The following is a 24,117-nucleotide window of genomic DNA, read 5'->3' on the forward strand; positions in this document are numbered from 1 at the left end:
TCCGGCCCAGAAAGAGGGGAGGGGCTTTGAGCAGGGAGCCTGGGGGTGTCCCAAACAGAAAGGCCCAAGCCGAGTGCTGACCCCCCCAGGTGGCCCTCCTGGGCGGCGGGCTCTGGCATCCCGCTCGTCCTGGCCCCATGCCTGGGCCACCGTGGGTGCTCTAAGACCCTGGGCACATGGGTGACTTCCAGGAGGAAGTGTGCCGTCCCCTTCTCTGACACCTCTGGAGAGCGATCTTGGGCAAGTGACATGTCCTCTCTAAGCCCCAGATGGCAGGACTCTGGAGGGTGTTGTGAGAACGAAATCCACGAGGGTGCTCAGCACGGAGCCCGTGTGTGGTAAGCCCTCGCTAGTGCAAGATATTTTTATGTTGTTAATGACAGAATGACCCCAGTGTAGTGTCAGCATGGGAAGCACAGCTAATTAAGAAATTCCAGGCCTGGCCACCGAGGCTGCCTCCATCCCATGTCTTGTCAGGAGAGCCTCATGGGTAAACGCGGTGCCCGAACCCGGCACAGTAAGAGGAGCTGACCTGAGAGGGCCTCCCGCCCCCTGCTGCCGAGCGGTTCCAGGGACACAGAGGAATGGCTCCCGGCGGTAGCCTTGACCCCCGCCGAGGAGGCGGCCGGCCGTACTCTACACACACACGTGGCTAGGCTGCAGCAGAGAGGAACCGGGAAGGCAGGGCTGGCTGCTGTTTCATGACTCTTGCCAGAAATTTCTTCTGAAAAATCAGGTCCTGGGCGGAGCTGCCCCGTCTTAGCTGGAAATCCAAGACACTTCCAGCGTAAAAACCTTGAAGCTTTGGAGAGGCAGATGCATCTCCAAGAGCTAGAGACACGAGGAGCTCTCGCGGGGCGTGGTCTCCTTCGGAATTACAGCGTATGGGGCCAGTGGCTGCAGGCCAGGTTTATGGGTTAAGGCCTCAGTTTGCTCATGTGAAAACAAGACTTTTCCCTTAACTGGCAGGCCACGGTCAGTGTAAGCAACATCGGATATATTGAGCATCTCTGTGGCACTTTTCACTCCTCTAAGGAGGGCTCCCTGGAGGAACGTGTGACGTGACAAGTGGTTCCCCCCACCTGAGGGAGCAGATGTAGATTTAGGGCAGCTTGCTGCAGCTTTGCGGACGTGCGCATACCTGGAAGTGGTCTGCCGCCTCCACCACCATCCTGGGAAGGGCCAGTGCCAGTCCTGCCTGCCTCCCCGTCGGCTCCCTCCATCCCCTCTTCCGCCCTGAGCCGTGGGTCAGTGAACAGGGAAAGACTGACTGGAGCCATGCCCCCCTGAGCCAGTGATGTCCTCAGAGCGCTGTGCCACGCGGTGGGCGGGCTGGATGGGCGCACCTGGCCTCTGCAGCCCGGCCACGCTGCTCCCGGAGTGAGGGAGGGCGGGGCAGGGCAGAGAGGACCTGGCGTCTCTGCAACACCGTGTCTTTGTCATCTCATCCCTGCTTGTGACTCCCTAAGCGGACTTTCTTACGGCTGCGTTCTGCTCCACGCCCTCCTTTGCTGTGGTTTTGCAGGGCGACGACGGACCAGACGTCCGGGGAGGATCTGGTGACATCCTGCTGGTCCACGCTACTGAGACGGACAGGAAAGGTACGGCAGCGCTGGCCGCGGCAGCCTCTGTGCCCAAGCTCCCCGGAGGGGGCTGGTCCCGCTGAACCGAGACGTTGCTCGGCTCCACTGCCCTGCCCTCTCCTCTCCTCCAGCCCTGAGCGGGTCAGAACAGCAGTCCTGGTGCTGCTGGGTCACCGTAGGGAGTGCCGACGTGGGGGACAGGTGACCTGCATTCAGAGCCAGACCCTCCGCTTCCCAACCCCCTCAGAGCGTGTCCTCTGGTGGTGCAGGGTAGTGAGGACCCCAGGATCATCAAGGGGCAAGTTTCAGGTGCAGAGCCCGGCACCTGGTAGGTGCTCCACAGACGGTACCTTGAGTGGCGACATGTTCAACGATAGTGCTAAAATTACGTTGATGTGCAGGTGGCTTCTTACGCTTTTCCCGATATTTTGCCCATTATGTTATTCCAGACCGCTGGATTGGGTTTCCTTTATTCCTCCTCTGGGAGCTTCCTGGGGCAAAGGTCCTGTCAGGAACATCCAGTCTTCCAGCAGCGTTACCTGCACAGGACGGGGTTCCCCACTCTCAGCGCAGAGACACCCCTTCACGTCCTGATCCTTCGAGAGGGCTGGAAAAGCAGGGCCTGTTTTCTGTTGGGTGGACTCTGCTAGCAGAGGAGCTGTCTTTCCAAATTGTGTTCTGGAAGGAGGAGGAAAAGGAGGGGCTGTAAGGCCGGTACCTTGGTCAGGTGGGAGGGGCCTGCAGTGCACACGCCCCACAGCTGGGCCCGGCCTCTCCCCACACACACTTCCTTTTTACATTTTTTAAATTATTAAAAAGATGATGGAACAGCAATGGTAAAGTAAAGGTGTGTAGGAATTAAAACACCCCGGTCATGAGACCATAACCCACCAATTTCATTTCTGTAAACAACCTGGTCCCTATGTTTTTACAGCAGATTTCCCGAAGTATGTTACACAGATGATTCTGGGAATTTTTAAATTATGAAAGTAGTACAAAAATAATTGTTTGCATTGCTGAAAATTTGAAAATTAGAGAAAAAGAAGAAATGGTTCCCGCAAACTCACCACAGCCACGCTTTTGCCCTCCGGGTTTCTTCTGATCCAGGCAGAGTGCGGTCCTGGACACTGAGTTTGAATCCTGGCTGTGCGTTCTCAGGCTGGGCCGCTGCTGGGCACGTCCCTTCTCGGCCTCAGCTGACTCAACGTTGTGAAGAGGTTCAAAGTGCCCAGTGGGTGTGAAGACTGAGCGAGTTGGCACATAGGAAGTGCTCGGGGAGTATCTGTTTACATCCCCAGGAACAGCCCGTGCTCTGGCTTCTTCAGTAAACCCTCCTCCGTGCCGGACAGGTCAGAGCTCCAGCCTCAGCCTGGCATGAGAAACAGCTCTCATTTTTGTCCAGTAGTGAAAGGCTGAAGTGGGAGCTGGCCCCAGTCCTCAGCCCTGAGCAGTAAACTGCTGACCTGCCAGGTGCAGCCGGCTGCGGCCCAGGCCAGAGGGAGCCCTGCAGGCAGGGCAACCCGAGGACCTTCCAGTCGGTGCCGACCATGCCTGGGAGAGGAGGCTCTGCTGCCCGCTGGGGCTTCCGCTCGGTTTTATCAGTGGAAAGATGTTGAGGCTGCAGTCATTTGTCCCTGGGATGGGCGGTTGAGGCAGAGGCCCTGGGCCACACAGCAAGCTCCTTGGGCAGGTGGCTTCCTGCAGACCAGAGACCACACCAGTGGCTGGGAGACCCCATGGCTCAGGGGGTGCAGCCTTGGACCCCTTCTTCCAGTGGGCCTTGCCCTCCCCTGGACCCATCTCTGCTTCCTTGCCCCTCTTTGAACAGAAGCCCAAATTTGACAGTGAGCTAGGTGGGCTTGGGGTCCAGGAAGGAGCCTGAGCCCAGCACCACTGGCCCCCTGCTGCACCTCCAGTCCGTAAGCTTCCCTCACGGCACCGCACCGCCAGCCAGATCACCCAAGCACACCCCAGGTGCACGCGCAGGTGTTTCTTCTCCTCTCGTTGTCCAGGGTGTGAGCGGCAGGGGCGGGGGACAGGAGCTGGGCTCTGCAGGGCGGGGCTGCCCAGCCGGAGAAGTGGGGTCCTTGAGGTTCCTCCACCCGATGAGTCGTGGGAGGAATGAGAGAAGACAGGGGAAGGTGGTCTGTGTCCAGAAAAGAATACTTAAGTAATGTGTGTGCATGTGCCCAGCTTCACGGTGAGGGCCACAGACTTTGGAGCCGAATCAGGACTCGAACCTCAGCTCCAGCACAGAATAACTCTGAAGTTCACAAGCCTGGCCAGGTCATTTGTCTCCAGGAGGGACCTGCATTTAAAACATGCCCCCCCCTTTTTCCGGAGACTGTGTGGTTGGGAGGGTGTGTCATAGCCATAAATAAACAGGGGTCTGTTGTGAATGTGGAAAGGTTGGGAATCCCTGGCTAGAACCAGCCCCTGCAAAGGGAAGGAGAGGCGTTGGGTGGGAGCTGCCAGCCCTAATCCCACTTGACTTCCAGGCTGGCCTCCTCCCAGTGGGCCTTGCCCTCCCCTGACACCAGAGCCCGCACACCTGAGGGTCCAGCAGCGTGAGGCTGAGCCCCTTCGGCCTTCGCTTAGGTCTCTCGCCATGTGGAGATTCCCAAGGTTTTTGTTCCTGGGCTTCTCCACCTAAAGTGTTACCTGTGACTCGCTTCAGAGTCCTGATGATGAGTTTGAATTGTATTCTCTGTGCCCATGATGATTAAGACTCTTTGCATCATCGTCTTCACGCAAACAAGAAGCTCTCTGTGTAATCAGAGGTGGCATGTACTTGCAGCAGGTGTGCTGCCTGTCTGTGCCCTGCGCCAGTGGCAGGCCTCACTAATCAACTGCTCTTCCCTCCAGATCTGGTGTTGTACTGCGAGGCCTTCTTGACCACCTACAGGACCTTCATCACCCCTGAGGAGCTCATCAAGAAGCTGCAGTACAGATATCCTTGCCTGTGCCTCAGCCCTGGCGCCACACCTCTCACTGCACAGAGCCTCCTGGAGCCGGGAGAGGGGCCTTCGTGCCCACACAGCCCTCGCGCAGGGAGCTGCGGGTAGGAGTGATGGAGGTGCTCAGCCCCGCTCTGCCATGGCCCAGCTTTGGGACCTCAGGCAAGGCTTCTTTGAGCCTCACTCCTCGTCTGTAAAAGGGCTGAGTGATGTTATATGAAGTGCCTGGAACATAGGGTGCTGCCTAATGGCAGTTGTGATCACTGGGTGATTCTGAGAAAGAATCAGAAAGAACTGGCACACACTGAGAGGGTGGGAGTGTGCGGGCCCCTGCGGAGACCCAGGTCACTGGCACCTGCGGCTTTGCGGAGCTGAGCCCCAGGGCATTAGGGGTGATGGGTACGAAGTGTGCAGGGTTTGAGGGAATCAGGACTCCAGAGAACCACCTCAGGGGCAGGCACGGCCACTCCCCCAGATGGCAGACCCAGCAGTGGAGCACAGTCGCCTCCTGCCCCTCGACCACATCTACCCAACGGGCTCACCCTTTCAGATACGACTCCCCACAGTAGTGGCCAAGGAAGATCCCGAGGCCTGGAGGGATGCACTTTCATTGCCTCTTTCTCGGGTCCAAACCTGCCCATCCTGCCAAGGCTAAGGAGCTACTGTTGCAGCCCAGGGTCCCCGCCCCTCAGCGTCCTCCCTCGTCACAGCCCATGACTGCCATCTGCTGGACAGCCGCTGTCCCTTGGGGCAGAAGTCCTGAGCCCTCCCAGCTCTCCCACGCTCTCCCACTCCCTCCCGTGTGCCCGCGCCTCCTCTGCCTCCTGTCCTCCTCTCTCCCCTGCCCCCCCCTTGGGGCCCTGGTCCCTCAGAACTGGACGGCCCCCACGTGCAGACTTCGTTCCCTCCCGCCTCACACCTTCAGTGCCTCACAGGCCTCTGGCTCAGCGAATGATAGTAACTCACACTTGTTGAGAACGGCCTGGTGTCGGTTATGATGCTGAGCGATTGCATGGGTAATCTCTCTCCACTATACCATTTCCTACACACATCACTACCATTTGTTATGTGGCGCCATGATGTTATTTCCTACCGTGTAATTAAGGAAACTGAAGTTCAGCGAGGTTAAGTGACGCGCATGGCAGCTTGGAGGGAGAGTGCCCTCCAGGCCTCTCTGACTCGGCGTCTCAGCATCTGCCCTGCTTGGTGCTTCAGGCATGTTAACGGACGTGTTGCAGCATCGAGATCCTGGGCGCAGCTGGCTGGTGGGTCCTGTGTGCTGCCGGCCCTCGGCGCTGTCCCTGGTGCATGGCTCCTTCCTGAGAGCAGGCGGTATGGAGCCATAGAAGTGTCTGGACACTTGATGAACACGAGGGCAGCCACGGCCTCAGGGAGGAAGTAGCCAGGTGTTTGAAGGGCAGATGCGCAGGCAGCCTCTGAAGCTGTGGAAGGGTGATGGGAACTCGTGACGGGAGCGGAGGGAGACCTCTCTGGGGGGCTGTGCGCCTTCCCCAGGGACCCGGGGATTTTAGGGCAAGTGCTTTCTGACCACCTTTCTCTGCCTGAGCTCAGCGATGCAGCCTTCAGCGTTTCAGCGGTCACAGGAACCTTGGGTTGATCCCAGCAGAGAGGCAGGCCTGGGAGTGCAGGGAGGAGGTTCTGCAGGCAGGAGAGGTTGGTGGTCGAGAACGGGGTCAGGTCTGGGCTGAACCTCACTTTGCAGTTCCGCCACCCCGCACAGGTCCTCTGCCCTCCCCGTGCCCTCGTTCCCAGGGTTCGCTCAGGGAAGGGGGGCTGGGGCAGGGCGGCCCTCCCGCACACTTCCCCGTCCCTACCCGTGAGGGTGGTTGTTTCTTTAACCTGCGCCCACGTACGAGAAGTTCTCTCCTTTTGCCGACACATTCAAGAAGCGCGTCAGCAAGAACACGTTCTTCGTGCTGGTACGGGTGGTGGACGAGCTCTGGTGAGTCCTTCCACCCCGGGGGATGAAGGGCGGAGGGGCCCAGCAGGCCGCGGGCATCTTGGGGTCCCCGCCGGGGTACAGGCTTCCCCGCAGAGATCTGGGCCTCCCATCACATTTCACCTGCATCTCCTGGGCTCTGTGCCCACAGAGCCCTGCCCAAGGCCCCGGACAGGGCTCACTCCTGCGCGCTTTAACACGACCCCTGGGGAGAATGGCTTGTCCCCTCAGACCCACCCTGGCCCGGCCCGGCCCAGCCCTGATTTCCTTGTGGGGGCCATCCCTCTGGCACGTGGCTTAGACCTTGGCTGCCCTCCTCATCTTTCCACGGTCCCCTGAGTGGCATTTGCCATTTCCAGTCATTGAACAAACACAAAGCACAAGGTCCCTTTCCTAGGTCTAGAGAGCCCTGGGAAAGGAAGCCACCCAGGCCCCGCCCTCAAGGTGTTTACCTTCTGCTGGGCGGTGGCCTTAGTGATTACGGGGTGGGGCTGTGAAACACTGCGTGTGGAGAATACTGTGCAGGGGCGTCCTGGGGCTGTCTGTGGAGCCCAGACCTCATGGTGATTCATCACCCCCGTGGGATCAGGAGCTCCCCTGGGGCAGGATTTGTCTCCATCGCCCAGGCCGCAGCGCGGTCCCTGGTGCTTATCCAGTGCCAGTGACCATCTGCTGAGAGAATGGCAATGGGACCACTCCCGGCACTCTAGGATGCAGACAGCCATCCCAAGACCTTCTCTGGCTCTCTTCCCACGAGAGGTTTCCCAGCTCTGCTGGTGGGTGTCTCAGGTGTCTTGAGGGGGTTCTAGACCCCGTGGCACCAGCCCTCTTCTTATGCTCGCATCCCTGCCCCTCACCGCATGGCCCTTGGCCCTTTAGCCTAGTGGAGTTGACGGAAGAGATCTTGAAGCTGCTGATGGAGCTGGTCTTTCGCCTGGTGTGCAACGGGGAGCTCAGTCTGGCCCGTGTGCTCCGGAAGAACATCCTGGACAAGGTGGACCAGAAGAAGCTGCTCAGGTGTGCCAACTCCGACCAGCCCCTGGCGGCCAGGGGCGTAGCAGCCAGGTGCGCCACCCGCCGTCCATCCTGGGCTTCTCCAGGCCCTGCCTCTGGCGAGAGCCGTACCGGCAGCCGTCTCTCCATTCCACTTCCTTCAGTGCCCCCCTCCCCGCCCCCCGCCTCACAACCTCACCTCCCGGTTCTGCCCGGGCCCTGCGACGAGGTGCCTCAGGGACAGCCCAGGGGTTCCCCCGGGGCTGGGCCTCTTCTCCAGGGTTACGTTGTATGACTGACTGATCACCGTTTTAGTAGGAAGTGGGGCAGCAGGGCGTGTAGGGGCTTACCAGGACAGGGGACAGGAATGCCTTTCAGGCTGTGGTCAGCACTTAATTGTTGCCGCCCCCTGCGCCATCCTGACGGTCCCTGAGAACCTGTGCAGAGGCTCCACCGGCCCTCTCCCGGGGCCACGGAGGTTTGTTGATTTATCACCTCTTTGTGGTGTCTCAGCTCCATTCACGTGGCACCATCTTTGTTCCCACTGGGCCCTGAAGCGGGGTCAGGCTGTGCGTTCTCAGGAGCTGAGCTCGCGGGCTCGCGAGTGGAGCCACCGAGCCTGCCGGGCGGAGGCAGGGGGGAAGGCAGGCCCCGTGGTCCCAGGGAGACGAGTGCAGTCCGGTCCTGACCCGCCCCCGACCCGCCGCGTGGCCTCCGTGCTGCGGTGAAGCAAGTCGTGTTCCCTCAGCTCTGAGGCCTGAAGTGCAGCCCCCACCCAGCCCCCACCGTCCCGTCCACTGACCACTCATCTCGTGCCTCTGTCTTCCAGGCCCGGGACCTTGCATGACTTTCACAGTCATGAGATAGCTGAGCAGCTGACACTGCTGGATGCCGAGCTCTTTTATAAGATAGAGGTATGGCCACGCGTGGGGCTGGGGGAGGGCTGTGCCCGGCCCTGGTGAGTGCAGCTGCTTGTCCCCGAGTGAGAGAAGCCACTGCGTCACAGCAGAGCCAGCGGGCCGAGGCTCTATCCAGTCTACCTGCTTTTTCAGATTCCTGAGGTTTTGCTTTGGGCAAAAGAGCAGAACGAGGAGAAGAGCCCCAACTTGACCCAGTTCACGGAGCACTTCAACAACATGTCCTACTGGTAAGAAGGGGCCTCAGTGCAGAGCACTTCTGGATGGGTGCCTTGTGTGTCCTTCGCAGAGAGCGCCCATGGCAAGGACAAAGGGGTGCCCTTTCATTCCTCCCAGCTCCTTCTGGGGCCCTGTGGGCATTCGTTGTGAACCAGAGACAGGACAAGGGCAGGGACAGGACAGGGCGTGTCTTGCACGTTGGAAGGGGCCACCTGGGGCGGGGGGGAGGCGGGTTGAGGAGGACTCAGCCAGGATTTATTAGTAATGCCTGCTATCGATGGCGGCAGAGGAGCGGGTGTTAAACTTGCCACCCTGCACTGGTCGTTGCCAGTCTTCCCACTGCCAGGTGGCCTCAGGACTGGTCCTCACACTGACTCTGTGAGGTAGAGCAAAGGAGTGGCTGTATTAATACTTTTATTTAGCCTTCAATTCTTAAAGCAAAGTGAAGCCCAGAAGTGCATTTATGTTGTAACATACAGCAGAACTGTTGACTCTTAAAGACGCGACTCAAGGGTGTCCACAGCCTCTCGGCCTCAGTAGAGGATGGTTGGGTGTGGCGGCCAGTGGCAGTCTCATAGTGACCCCCGGACACACACACAATCCGTCCCCACCACCAGGGAAACGTCTGATTTGTAAGTGCTCTAAGGATTGCTCTTTGGAGAGTTGGGTCCTCCCCCACTTGCCCTGCGTCTCCCTGCACCACAGGAAGCGTTTCACTCGTCAGCAGCACGTGCTTAGCGTAGCAGCCCAGCAGAGGACGAGGTGGTTTCCAGGGCAGACAAGCTGTGCAGCCCTGAGCATGGCCTCCAGCCCCGCCCCTTGCTGGGCGCTGGGGGCTCCAGACACACCCCCTGGGGCCTGCCTAGGAGGAGATGTGGGTGGAGCCCCTTCAGAGCCCCGGTGCTCAAGGTGGACTCGGTGCCGGTGCCCTTTAATGGGTCAGAAGAGGGGCATGTCCTCTGGGTGACGGGCGGTGGCCCCTGTGAAAGCACAGGGGGTCGAGGCCACCGTGAGGTCCTCGTGCAAGGCTGGCCTTTGGCTTTGGTTGCTAAGTTTCTGAGAGGTGCCCTCCCTCATGGCCAGCAAGGTGGCCTCTTAGCCCACACGCCCACTCGTCTCCGAGCTAGTCCTGAGGCCACACTCGCTGAGCGTTTCCAGCCGCCGTGGTGCTCACGGTCAGCGCTCACCGGGAGAGCGTCCATCCGCACAGTCAGAGGTCCCAGCCACTGGATCTCTCTGTGGCCTCTCACCTATCCCTGGGGTGCCATGAGCTCCTTCAGAGCAGAGACGGGGGTACACCTGGTGCCTCGTGAGCCCGGGGCACTCCCTAGGCATGGGCTCCTGGCCAGCTGGTACAGGTGCCCCCGTCCCATTGCCACCAGAGGCCTGAAGAGAGACGGGTCAGCTCAACTGTCTCTTTCTCCCCTTGGTCCGTGCAGGGTTCGGTCAATCATCATGTTACAGGAAAAGGCCCAAGACAGGGAACGGCTGCTCTTGAAGTTCATCAAGATCATGAAGGTAACTGTGGGCACCCTCCCCAGAGCCCGCCACCGGAGCCCCTGCCTGCCCGCCCGCCCATCCCTGCCCCCACCCTCTCTCTGCAGCACTTACGGAAGCTGAACAACTTCAACTCCTACCTGGCCATCCTCTCAGCGCTGGACTCAGCCCCTATCCGCAGGCTGGAGTGGCAGAAGCAGACCTCAGAGGTGGGCGGCTGGGAGGGCAGCCGGGAGGGCAGCTGTGGGACGAGCTCTGCCCCGCCCTGCCCTAGTTTCCTGTCTCTAAGCTCCAGTCACTGGGCCCTGCGGGGCTTGGTGTTAGTGAGTGCCGGGGTTGTCACGTCACGTCACATCCTGCTGCCTGTACCGCAGAACCGTGCCTGGGTCCCAGCTTCACCTTCTGCTTCCTGCCCTCGACCCGGGCTTCTAGAGGGGCTCCTTTGGGTGCGGGCCGCACTAGGCATTGGGATGTACTGTGAACAGGCTAGACCCGTTATTAGGTGGAGCTCCTCAGGGCAGGTACTACAGGGAGAAGGATGGGGATGGGGTGCTGAGCAAGCATGTGAACGAGGCGTCTGGGCCAGCCTGGGGGTCAGGGAGGCGCCCTAAGGAGGTGTCGATCACACCATGACCCGAATAGGAGCTTCCTGGGAAGGGAGGGGAATTCCCATCAGAGGGGACAGAGGCCAGTGTGGCCACATCACTGGGGAGAATGGCTCTGCATCACAGGGGTCTTGGGGGGCCTGGCAAGGAACTGGACCCTTATCTTTGTGTGGGTGCTGTTCCTGGAAGAGAGACAAAGCCCACAGGGTTGAGTGTCGCCAGGGCTACCTGGGGGTCGTCTCGTGGGGCAACATGAAGGGACAGTTACGAGACAGTGGTGTATGGAGAAATGGGACATTCACACCAGCTGCTCCAGGAACACGTAACAGGCCCTGAGGAGGCAGGGAAGGCTTCCTGGAAGAGGTGACACATCAAGGCGAGAGGCACACAACAGGCGAAGGGGCAGGACAGGCAAAACCCCACCCACGCTGCGTGCAGGAGCAGCGAGCTCACCGCCATCCCTAGTGGACTCTGCCTTGAGTGCGGTGAGGCATGAAGGCAGGCTCGGGGCCGGGAGCGACATGGTCCAGTGTGTGCTTTTGAGGTTCAGGCGGGCTGCAGCGCTGAGCACAGCCAAGCAGGAGCCCAGCCTGAGGTCCACCACATGGGGCGCTGGCTGCTCAGAGACGCGGTTCTTTGTCAGCACCGCGGAAGGCCTGCCTGTGCCTGGGGCAGGGCGGGGTCTGGCTCTGGGTTGGTGGGGGGAGGGGCCGGGGCTCGGTGCCCCAGCGTTGGCACCGTGCTCACGGACTGTGCGTCCCTCCTGCCAGGGCCTGGCGGAGTACTGCACGCTGATTGACAGCTCATCCTCCTTCCGCGCCTACCGGGCCGCCCTCTCGGAGGTGGAGCCGCCGTGCATCCCATACCTGTGAGTACAGCCTCCCAACTGGGTTTGCCCCGCCGTGTGCTCTGGGGAAGATACAGTGGGCCCCCATAGAGAAGCCCTCGCTTAAAGGCTCCCAACCCAGACGTTTGTGCTTCTGTTTGAACTTTAAAAGTAAAACGTGCTCCTTGTTAAACAACTTAGATGAAAGAGGGGCCCAGGGAAAATGGTTCAGTCTTCCCCACCGCCCGGCCCTCCCACGCCTCCTCTCTTCCCTCATCTGCCAGCGGGCTTGTTTAGGCGCACGTGTGGACAGCCGTGTAGCATCTCTCTTCCCCCACCAGCAGCAGCGTGCTATAGTCCAGCTGTCCCCAAGCTTAGCTGCACATCACAGCCACCGGAGGGCCCTCCTGTCACCCCAGGAACCCTGAGAGTACTTGGCGTGAGGCAGCTCAGGGAGCGTTTCCCCAAGTGTGGGCCACGGGCTAAATAGGTATCTCACCAAAAAGAATCCCACGTCACGTAAGCTTGGGAAATAGCAGAAAACCTTGAAGCTAAACAGTTTTCTTTGTGCGGGACTCACCAGACCCCTTAATATGCTAGGGGACGGTGGGAATCTCCAAATAGGACAGGAGACTCAGCGCTGTCCCAGGCTGAGTGTGCGGCGGCATGCCCCTGGCCTCCACGCTCCGAAGTGTACATCTTGCAGCCACCGGCCCTGCCGTGATTCCTAGCCTTCCTGCTCTGGCCAAGCGCGACAGCCCTCCCCAGCCGGGCTGCTTGGGTGGGCGTGGCCATGCCCCTCGGGCTGGGCTATCCCTGTGCAAGAACCGCCCCCACTCACCGCGGGGCTGCGCACCCTGTTTGATGACAGCATGTGACCCCCACCCCGCCACTCAAGTTCGGGGTGGTGTCATTCTTTCCTGCTCATCTGTTACCTGTACCGCTCTGCTGGGCTGGGACAGCTGTTGGAGAGGCTCCGTAGCAGGTGGGCCTGAGCCCGCTTTCCGGAGACCAGAACCTGAGTCGACTTCGCGCCGCCCCTCCCCGCAGACGCGCCTGCGGGTTTGGCAGCGGCTCGGGCTCCGGCTCGCCCAGCAACCGATTACCTGCCAGCTCACCCTCCGGAGTCTAACCTGCTTCTCCGTCCTCCCAGGGGGCTCATCCTGCAGGACCTCACCTTCGTTCACCTGGGAAACCCGGACTACATTGACGGGAAGGTGAATTTTTCCAAACGGTGGCAACAGTTCAACATCCTGGACAGCATGCGGTGCTTCCAGCAGGCGTGAGTGCTGCCGCCTGAGGGACCGGGCGGGCAGGGCGCACTGCGCAGGGGCCCGCGGGGATCCAGCAGCTGCTCCTTCCAGTGTGGCACAGGGCCTGCACCAGAGCTGGCCGCCAGCTCGTCCTGCGCGATCCCGTGGCGGGAGGCTGGCGAGCCCTGGCCCTCCTGACTCCGGGGCACTGGGGTCTCCCTGGGACCTCCTGCGGAGCGGAGCCTGGCTACGGGGTGCTGCTCCGGGAGCCCTTGCACAGAGCAGAGCACAGCTCTGGGGTGCAGCTCACGCTCTGAGCGCCAGCGTCACACGTGGACGCCCCTGCCCCGTGAGTCTGCTGAGGCGGCACACGTGGCACCTCCCAGGGGTCTTGGGGCTGTTTGGCCCACACTGGCTCTCACCGGCCACCCTCCTCCCTCCACCAGGCATTACGACATCCGGAGAAACGATGACATCATAAACTTCTTCAACGACTTCAGTGACCACCTGGCGGAGGAGGCGCTGTGGGAACTCTCTCTGAAAATCAAACCCAGGAACATAACACGGAGGAAAACAGACCGGGAGGAGAAGACCTAGGAGCGGGTGCCGCAAACGCGGAGGACGCGAGGCTCAGAGCGCCGCTCCGAGGCCGGAAGGGACTGTGGACCTGTCACGTGGCGGCGGCGCGTGTCCTGGCCTCAGAGCCACCGGGCCCATCCAGGCCGCTGCTGTGCCGGGCAGGCGCCCGGAGCCGCAGCAGCTTCCTGCCCCTCCCCCGCAGGAGCAGACCCCCGGCCCGGGGGGGCCAGCGGGCGGTCTCACTGCTGATTTGTGAACTGGGGGTTGGGGTTGGGGTTTCTGCTTTTGCTCTGTCTTCTGCTCTCCCTCTCTCCCCCTCCCCCCAAGCCTGGGAGCAGCACAGGGACTTCAGCAGCAGCCCGGGAATGGTGGGAGTCTTCTGAATCTCCTGAAATGACAGATGAGTAGAGGCCCAAGGACCCTCGGGGCGGGGGCTGCTCTCCCCGTAGCCTTCAGTTGGGTGGGCAGAAAGTAGAGGAGACCCGGGAAAGACTCCTTTCACTTTCCATGTCCTACTTTTTAAGTGGAGGATGGTGTGAGCGTCTCACCTGGCCCAGAAGGGACGGCAGGTGGCCTTTCAGCAGCCCTGGGGCTGGTGCTCCCGTCGCGGTCCTGGCCCGCCCTTGCTGGGTCACGAGCAGCAGCCGTGGCCATCGTGTTTTCGCCCCTTCACTTCCTCCGCCCCGTCCCACCGGCCCTCCCCATCCTCTTGGCACCGTGGGAGCTGGGCAGCAGCAGCTGGAAAGGAAGGACTTGACCATCCAAGAAACACACTTTCTCTGAGTTGGGGCCAGTAGCTCTTGGTGAGTTAACCCAGAGAGAGGGGAGGGGCATTTCTGTTGGGGGGAGGGCCGGCAGCCCCCTCCTCTGTCGCTTGCCGTGTGCCTTAAACTCCTCCTATCCGTCCCGCCCTGCGGGCTCCCCTCCTCCCTGGCGCTGAGCCTGGTGGGCCCAAAGGGGCCCCTCTTTGCTCATCAGACCTTCTGGCAGCCTGACCGGCTCTCCCGTGGGAAGGACAGGGTGTCCCTGAAAGGCAGGGGCCTGGCGCAGAGGCGCCTTCTGGGGCTGACGGCCATGGCTCACCTGCTGGCCGGCAGTGAGGCGCAGCGGCTTCAGAAGCAGGTGCTCTTTCCAGCCTCGCTCTCCAGAGCCAGCCCCGCTGCTGAGGTGGACGAGCTGAGGGGAGGTCTGCAGGGGCTCTCCACACCCCCCTGGCCTCCGTGCCAGCCCGACGTGGGCCTGCGGGCAGGCTGCCATCAGAATCCGACGGCTGCCCCCAGGCCGCCCGCCTCCTGTTTTGTTCGTTTTACATAATTGAGAGCTCCCTGCTCCTGGGTTTGGGACTCGGGCAGGCGAACACCAGGCTCAGCCCGGGCTTAAACAGAACAGAAGTAGAAAGCAACATCTGTTAACTGTTTAAAGGAACAGCCCCGTCACTTTGAGTCCTTCATGGGCCTTTGAACAGCTTTTATCAAGAAGCTGTCTGTCCTGTGCACAGAGGGGAGGAATCTGTGAAATGTCAGCTACGACCCCTCAGGCAGCGATCCTGCGGCAGCGGGCGGAACGCGTCACTTTATTATTTAAAGAGTGTGTGTATAGAGTCGCTGGTTATGAACAGTATTGTGTGTGGGGTTGGGTTTTAGTTTGTTCCCGCTTTTTTAAGTCCTCTCATTTCAGTCTTTCCCTCCTTCCCGTCTTCCTCCTGGCCTGGCCCTGCTCTGCTGCTGCTTTGCGCAGCTGCTGTGTGCTCAGGGCCCACGGGCTGTGTGGACTGCGGTTCCCTGGGGCCTCCCTCCATAGGCGGGCAGCTGTCGACGCCGCGCTTCCGCTTCAGGCTCAGCGTCCCAGCCGCGAGCTGGACGGGGCTCGGGGGCTTCACCGTCCCTCAATTCAGAACAGACCCTACACCCACACCTCCCCTCCTTGCCGGGAGCCCTGGCTCTGAGCCGAGGCACTGGGCAGGCAGCGCAGGTGGACAAGGGGCCGGCGTGGCCAGGTGACCCTGCATGAGGGCAGCAGGTGCAATGTGTGTTTTAACTTATTGGCTGCCAGGCTTCCCTACCTTGACCTCATGGAGACACGTTCTGGCTCTGGGAGTTGCCGGCCTGGCTGTGGTTTGTCTGTCTCAGGGGCCAGATCAGCTGTACGAATCTGTCTTTACAACAGAGACACCCTCGGGAGGATTCGTTCTCTGCAGAGGCAGTTCTCACCTGCAGGTGTGGGTGGATCAGGGCAAGGGCAGGCACGCGCCAGGGCTGAATTAAAGCCCGATTCTGAGCAGCGCCTCCCTCCCACGGCCCCGCGCCTCCCCAGTGTTGTTACATTGTAATATATCCCCAACTAACCTGGCTGATGGTGGCATCTTCCTGCAGACATTTCAAACCTGTAACTTTTATACGAAAGGAAAATAAACACAGATGAAAGCCGCGGCCACCTGTGTACCACATGCCGCGTGTGTCAAAGTGACAACTGAGCTGTCTCCTTTCTGTGACCTCCTTGTGGGCTGGGCGCCTGGCAGGTGTTGGGGGGGGTCTTTTGTCCCCCCCTCTGTGGTCCCTTCTCTGTTCCCCAGTTTCTCCATCTGGAAGTGGGGGTAAGGACAGCTCTACCTTATACAGTCTGTGAAGGCTCAGCAAGTTATACCTGGAACAGTATCTGGTGAGCTAGCGCCACTATTATTACTTAGCATATAGTGAGTACCAAGCACTTTGCAGGCAGCTGTACCTCACTGAATCCTCTTAATTGAAAAATGATACAAGTGAAATACTGCAACCATAATAAGTACTACAAAGAAGAGGTACTTAACATTCAAGAAATTAAGTTGGATTTGAAATCCACTCACAAACATCAGGTCCAGACAGGCTTAACAGGTAATTTATGCTAAACAGGTAGCTTCAGTCTTAGACGAATGCCCCTGAGAACAGAAGAAGGGAAACACTTCTCAACTTGTTTTATGAGTAGAATACAACCTTGACACCAAATCCAGACAAGGACAAGAAGGAAAATTATAGGCAAAATTACTGATGCAAAAATTATAATCTTAGCAACCCCAAACCAGTGATAACGTAAAACTCAAGACTCCCCATTGGGCACATCCGCAGATGCAAGGATGGAGTGATGATAGTACTTGATCCCTTTTCTTAGACCCTTATTTGGGCATTCCCATCTGGTAGGCCTTTCCTTCCTGGGGAACTGAGAACAGGTGTGCCACCTCCATGTGTACTTTCTCCACCATGGCATACTTAGATTCCAGGTGTTGAGATGGCAGAGCCCTAACTGGAGGGAGCCCAGTCAGGGACTACTCCCACTGTGCCATACTGGGCTTTACACGAATGAAAAATGAATTTGCACTTACTAATAAGCTGCTGAGATTTCAGGGCTTGTAAGTTTTCACAACATGGCCTAGCCTCTCCTGAATAAAATACATTAACAGATTAAAGGAAGAACACCATATAATCACCTCAGTAGTCAGAAAGACCACTGTTAAAAAATTAAAACCCCCATTCATAATTTTTATTTAAAAAATAACTAACAGTCTTAGGTAAGTAGAAATCAAAAACTTCCTTAATCTAATAAATGTTACTTTCTAAAATCTCATGCAAATGTTATACTTAATGATGAAATATTTAAAGAAGTTCCTTTAAAATAGAACAAGGTAAGGATCCCACTGTCACCTTGTCTTTCACTGTCGTACTGGAGATACTAGCCAATGCAACAAGAAAAGAGATTAGTAAGAAAATCACGATAGTTAACAACGAACTACTAGAAAACATAATTCTTCAAATATCCAGTTTATACTAACATCACAATTCTTAAGGTACTAGGAATAAACCCAATAAGAGATGTATAAGACCTTATAGGAAAAAGGGTGATCCAGCAAGAGAAAATAACACGTAAATATTTACACACCCAAATGCGAGCAACCTAAATACACGAAGCAAATAGTAACAGACCTAAAGGGAGAATACACAGAAATACAGTAATAGTAGGGAACTTTAATACCCCACTTACATCAATGGACAGATCACCCAGACAGAAAATCAATAAGCAAACGTTGGCCTTAAACACATTAGACCAGACGGACTTAGAGATACATACAGAGCATTCCATCCAAAAGCAACAGGGTACACTCTTCTAAGAGCACACGGAACATGCTCCAGCACAAGTAACATGTTAGACCACAGGTTGTTGTAAATGTACGAAGGTTGAAATTATATCAAGCATCTTAGCCAGTCACAATGGTATGAAAGTATAGAAATTACAAGAAAATGGGAAAATCCAAAAATACATGGAGATTAAACAGTATACTACTGAGCAACTAATAGGTCAAAGAAGAAAATAAAAAATACATTAAGAAAAATGAAAATGGAAATACAACATATCAGAACTTACCAGATGCAGCAAGAGCAGTTCTGAAAGGGAAATTCATAATAATAAACACCTAAATCAAGAAACAGAAAGCTCAAATAAACACTCTAAATTTCAAGGAACTAGAACAAATGAAACCCAAAGTTAGCAGAAGGAAGGAAATAAAGGATTAGAGTGGAAATAAACAAAATACAGACTAAAAAGACAACAGAAAAGATCAATGAAAGAGCTGGTTCTTTGAAAAGATAAACAAAATGGACAAACCTTTAGCTAAACTCACCAAGAAAAAAAGAGTACTCAAAATCAGAAATGAAAGAGGAGCTATTAAAACTGATACCACAGATATACAAAGGCTCCTAAGAAACTTCTGGGAACAATTATATGTCAACAAATTTGACAACCTAGAAGACACAGATAAAAACCTAGAAGACACAGATAAATACCTAGATGCATACAACCTACCAACACTGAATCATGAAATAAATCTGAACAGACGGATTACTAGTAAGGAGATTGAATCAGTAATCAAAAACCTCTCAACAAACAAAAGTCTGGGACCAGATGACCTCACTGGTGAATTCTACCAAACATTCAAAGAAGAAGTAGTATCAGTTCTTCTCAAACTCTTCCAAAAACTAGAAGAGGAGGGAACACTTCCAAACACTTTTTTTTTTTTTTTTAAAAAAACAAGTCCAGCATTACCCTGTCACCAGAAACAGATGAGAATGCCACAAGAAAAGAAAACTACAGGCCAATATCCCTGAGGAACGTAGATGCAAAAATCCTCAACAAAAAATACTAGCAAACAAAATTCAACAATACAATAAAAGGATCACACATCATTAGCAAGTTGGATCTACTCCAGAGATGTAAGGATGGGTCAACATCTACAAATCAATGTGATACACCACATTAACAAAATGAAGGATAAATACCAAAAGACCATCTCAATAGATATTGTAAAAGCATTTGATAAAATTCAACATCATGTATGATAAAAATCTCACAGCAAAATGGGTATAGAGGGAACATACCTCAACATAATAAAAGTCATATATGACAAGCCCACAGCTAACCATAGTGGTGAAAAGCTGAAAGCTTTTCCTTAGAGATCAGAACAAGACAGACACTGGAAAAAAAAAATAAAGAAATAAAAAAATAAATTCCCTGGCAGTCCAGTGGTTGGGACTCAGTGCTTTCACTGCTGTGGCGGGGGTTTAATCCTTGGTCGGGGAACTAAGATCCCGCAAGCCACACAGCACAGCCAAAAAAAAAAAAGACCAGGACAAGGATGCCCCCTGTCACGACTTTTATTCAACATAAGTATTAGAAATCCTAGCCAGAGCAGTTAGGCAAGAAAAAGAAACAAAAGGCATTCAAATTGAAAAGGAAGATATAAAACTGTTTGCAGATGACATGATATTATATATAGACAACACTTGACTCCATCAAAAACTATTAGAATAGACAAATTCAGTGAAGTTGCAGAATGCAAAATCGATGTACAAAAATGTTATGTATCTATACACTAATAGTGAATTATAAGAAATTAAGGGGGGCTTCCCTGGTGGCGCAGTGGTTGAGAGTCCGCCTGCCGATGCAGGGGACACGGATTCGTGCCCCGGTCCAGGAGGCTCCCACATGCCGCGGAGCAGCTGGGCCCGTGAGCCATGGCCACTGAGCCTGCACGTCCGGAGCCTGTGCTCTGCAATGGGAGAGGCCACCACAGTGAGAGGCCCACGCACCGCAAAAAAAAAAAAAAAAAGAAATTAAGGGACTTCCCTGGTGGCGCAGTGGTTAAGAATCCACCTGCCAATGCAGGGGACGTGGGTTCGATCCCTGGTCCTGGAAGATCCCACATGCCGTGGAGCAGCTAAGCCCGTGCACCACAACTACTCTTTAGAGTCCGCAAGCCACAACTACTGAAGCCCGTGTGCCTAGAGCCTGTGCTCTGCAACAAGAGAAACCACCACAATGAGAAGCCCACGCACCACAATGAAGAGTAGCCCCCACTCGCCGCAGCTAGAGAAAGCCCACACGCAGCAACGAAGACCCAACGCAGCCAAAAGAAATTAATGAATTTAAAAAGAAAGAAAACCATCTCATTTATAATATACAATTTAAAATTGCATCAAAAAGAAGAGAATACCTAGGAATAAATTTAACCAAGGAGGTGAATGACCCATACACTAAAAATTTTAAGACATTAGTGAAAGAAATTGAAGACAAATAAATGGAAAGATATTCTGTGCTCATGGATTGGAAGAGCTAACGTTGTTAAAATGTCCATACTACCCCAAAGCAATCTACAGATTCAATGCAATTCCTATCAAAATTCCAATGGCATTTTTCACAGAAATAGGAGAAATAATCCTAAGATTTGTGTGGAACCACAAAAGACCTTGAATAGCCAAAGCAATCTTGAGAGAGAAGAACAAAGCTGGAGCCATCATGCTCCCTGGTATCAAACTATATTACAAAGCTATAGTAATCAAAACAGTATGGTATTCACATAAAAACAGACACATAGATCAACGGAACAGAAGAAAGAGCCCAGAAGTAGATCGACACATATATCGTCAATTTATGGCAAAGGAGCCAAGAATACACAATGGGGAAAGGACAGTCTCTTCAATAAATGGTGGGAAAACCACTATCTTACACCATACCCCAAAACTGACTCAACATGGATTAAAGACTTGCATGTAAGACCTGAAACCATAAAACTCCCGAAGGAAAACACAGGCAGTAAGCTCTTTGACATCAGTCTTGACAATGATTTTTTAGATTTGAAGCCAAAAGCAAAGGCAACAAAAGCAAAACAATACAAGATGGGACTACAACAAAGTAAAGTTTCTGTGCACAAAAGAAACCATCAACAAAATGAATTGACAACCTATCAAATGGGAGAAAATATCTGCAAATCATATAGCTAATAAGGGGCTGATATCCAAAATACCTGAAAAAACTCATACAACTCAGTAGCAAAAACAAAATACTTTTCGAAAATGGGCAGGATATCTGAACATTTTTCTCATGAAGACATACAGATGGCCAACAGCTACATGAAAAGATGCTTAACATCACTCATCATCAGGGAAATGCAAATCAAAACCACAATGAGATATCACCCCACACCTGTTAGAATGGCCATCATCAAAATGAAAAGAAATAACAAGGATTGGTGAGGAGGTGGAAAAAAGGGAATCCTTGTGCACTGTTGGTGGGAATGTAAATTGGTGTGGCTACTATGGAAAACAGTATGGAGGTTCCTGAAAAAATTAAAAATAGAACTACTGTATGAACCATCAATTCTACATATAGATATTTATCTGAAGAAAACAAAAACACAAACTTAAAAAGCCATATGTAAGTGGTGCTGGGAAAACTGGACGCTACGTGTAAAAGAATGAAATTAGAACACTCCCTAACACCATACACGAAAATAAACTCAGAATGTATTAAAGACCTAAATGTAAGCCCAGACACTATAAAACCCTTATAGGAAAACATAGAACACTCTGGCGTAAATCACAGCAACATCTTTTTTGGCCCATCTCCTAGAGTAATGAAAATTTAAACAAGTGGGACCCAGTTAAACTTAAAAGCTTTTGCACAGCAAAGGAAACCATAAACAAGACGAAAAGACAACCCTCAGAATGGGAGAAAATATTTGCAAATGAAGCAACTGACAGGGTTAATCTCCAAAATATACAAGCAGCTCATGCAGCTCAGTATCAAAAAAACAACCAACCAAATCAAAAACTGGGCAGAAGACCTACATAGACATTTCCCCAAAGAAGACATACAGATTGCCAACAAACATATGAAAAGATGCTCAACATCACTAATTATTAGAGAAATGCAAATCAAAACTACGATGAGGTATCACCTTGCACCAGTCAGAATGGCCATCACCAAAAAATCTACAAACGGTAAATGCCAGAGAAAAGGGAACCCTCATACACTGCTGGTGGGAATGTAAATTGATACAGCCACTATGGAAAACAGTCTGGAGGTTCCTTAAAAAACTAAAAATAGAACTACTGTATGACCCAGCAATCCCACTACTGGGCATATATACCCAGAGAAAACCATAATTCAAAAAAGCACATGCAACCCAATGTTCATAGCAGCACTATTTACAATAGCCAGGACATGGAAGCAACCTAAATGTTCATCGACAGAGGAATGGATAAAGATGTGGTACGTATATACAATGGAATATTACTCAGCCATAACAAGGGATGAAATTGGGTCATTTGTAGAGACGTGGATGGACCTAGAGAGTGTCATACAGAGTGAAGTAAGTCGAAGAGAAAAGCAAATATCGTATAATAACACGTATATGTGGAATCGAGAAAAATGGTACAGATGATCTTATTTGCAAAGCAGAGACAGAGACACAGACGTCGAGAACAAATGTACGGATACCAAGGGGGAAAGGGGTGGGGTGGGGTGGGAGGAACTGGGAGACTGGGATTGACACATATACATTATTGATACTATGAATGAAATAGACAACTGATGGGAACATACTGCAGAGCACAGGGAACTCTACCTAAGGCACTGTGGTGACCTAAATGGGAGGGAAGTCCAGAAGGGAGGGGATATCTGTCTGTGTATGGCTGATTCACTTTGTTGTGCAGTGGAGGCTAATACAACATTGTAAAGCAACCATACTCCAATAAAAATTAATTTAAAAATTAAATTAAATTTTAAAAAGCTATATGTGGGTGTAGGAGGGGTTATGAAAGCAGATACATTTTTATCTTTCTATAACAACAAACAGGAAAAGCTATATACACCCCAATGTTCATGGCAGCGTTATTTACTATAGCTAAGCCATGGAAGCAACCTAAGAGTCCACCAGCGGATGAATGGATAAAGATGTGGTGTATATATACACAATAGATTATTATTCAGCCAGAAAAAATGAAATTTTGCCGTTTGCAACAGCAAAGATGATCTTGAGGGCATTATGCTAAGTGAAATAAGCCAAAGAAAGACAAATACCATGTGGTCTCACTTATATGTGGAATCTGGAGCAAAAAAAAATAGGACCTAGTTCCCAGGTATAGAGAACAGACTGGTGGTGGCCTGAGGTAGGAGAGGTGGGCGAAACGGGTGAAGGGCGTCAAGAGGTATAGATTCTCAGTTATACAGTAAGTCATGGGGGTGTCATATACAGCATAGTCACTATGGTTAGTAATACTGTACTGCATATTTGAAAGTTGCTCGTAGGGTAGATATTAAAAGTTGTCATCGCAAGAAAAAAACTTTTGTAACTATGTGATGATGGATGTTAGCTGGGTTTACTGTGGTGATCATTTCGCAAAATATATAAACATCAGTCGTTACACTGTACACCTGAAACTAACACTATATGTCAATTATGCCTCAATAAAATTATATATTTTTAAATGAAAAAATAAGGTTTCATTTTAAAATAATAAAGACCTTAATAGTTGAGAGATACACATATTCATGGGTAGGAAGATTAAGTTTCTTAAAGATGTCAATTATCCCCCCATATTAATGTATATATTTCAAAACTATTCCAAAGAAAATCCCAACAGGATTTTATATGGTTCTTGACAAGTTTATTCTAAAAACGTTTAAGAAGGAATTTTCCACTTCTGGGAATGGCACACTAGGTAATTCAGACCAGCCATCCTGCTAGGAAAGCTATACCAAGTATTTTTAAATCCCTGCCTGCATTCATCAGAGAGCTAGCAGGTGAAGGAAGAATTACTGGGCCAGGATTCAGGAGGAGACAGAAATCCAGGGAGGAAGCCTGACATTTGGGGTCACATTCCTGCCAATTCCAGAAGAGGTGTCTGAGAAGCTCGGCAGCACTTCTGCAAAAAGGGAGGTTTAAAAAAAAAAAAGTCCAGAATTCATATTTTGAGACCCCAAAGGAGATAACCTTGCAGCTGTGTGACTACGAGTATACCAGCCCTCACAGCCCTGTACCAAACCAGCTTCAGTCTGGATTCCTAGCACCCAGGCACCTGCCAGAAGCAAATGCAAAGCCTCACTGGAGGAGGCTGACATCATCCTAGGCCTCAATATATTTAATTTTTCATATACAACAAAAATTAACCAGGAACACAAAGGGGACAAAGAAGCACGAACAGAAGAAGACCAGAAACAATGGACATAATCAGACCTGCAGGGGCTGAAAGCACAACACATACTCTGTCTAGGTGAAGGACAGGACTGAGAATTTCAGCAAGTAATTGGATGTAAAATAGAGGGAAAATGGAAATTCTAGAACCAAAAAATGCATTAACTGATATAAGGAGCTCAGCGAATGTGTTTAACAAAATCGGGACTTCCCTGGTGGTCCAGTGGTAA

General features: G+C 53.1%; 1 protein-coding gene across 5 annotated transcripts in view; it reads left to right on the top strand.

Annotated features, from left to right (window-relative positions):
* Positions 1 to 15,858, top strand: part of RAPGEF1 (Rap guanine nucleotide exchange factor 1) — a 233,375-nt gene extending 217,517 nt beyond the window's left edge. For all 5 annotated transcript variants that reach the window (XM_027104474.1, XM_027104470.1, XM_027104472.1 and 2 more), the window contains 11 exons: positions 1,526 to 1,601; positions 4,449 to 4,533; positions 6,411 to 6,503; positions 7,380 to 7,565; positions 8,323 to 8,407; positions 8,546 to 8,640; positions 10,069 to 10,147; positions 10,234 to 10,335; positions 11,502 to 11,599; positions 12,711 to 12,839; positions 13,257 to 15,858. In XM_027104474.1, the coding sequence (XP_026960275.1) occupies positions 1,526 to 1,601; positions 4,449 to 4,533; positions 6,411 to 6,503; positions 7,380 to 7,565; positions 8,323 to 8,407; positions 8,546 to 8,640; positions 10,069 to 10,147; positions 10,234 to 10,335; positions 11,502 to 11,599; positions 12,711 to 12,839; positions 13,257 to 13,407 (1,179 nt within the window). In that variant the 3' untranslated portion in view covers positions 13,408 to 15,858. The remainder of the gene's footprint in view (positions 1 to 1,525; positions 1,602 to 4,448; positions 4,534 to 6,410; positions 6,504 to 7,379; positions 7,566 to 8,322; positions 8,408 to 8,545; positions 8,641 to 10,068; positions 10,148 to 10,233; positions 10,336 to 11,501; positions 11,600 to 12,710; positions 12,840 to 13,256) is intronic.
* Positions 15,859 to 24,117: the final 8,259 nt, after the last annotated feature.

This window comes from Aethalodelphis obliquidens, unplaced genomic scaffold (genome assembly GCF_003676395.1).
Source record: "Aethalodelphis obliquidens isolate GAN/ISIS:26980383/991018 unplaced genomic scaffold, ASM367639v1 scaffold7, whole genome shotgun sequence".
Taxonomy (NCBI): domain Eukaryota; kingdom Metazoa; phylum Chordata; class Mammalia; order Artiodactyla; family Delphinidae; genus Aethalodelphis; species Aethalodelphis obliquidens.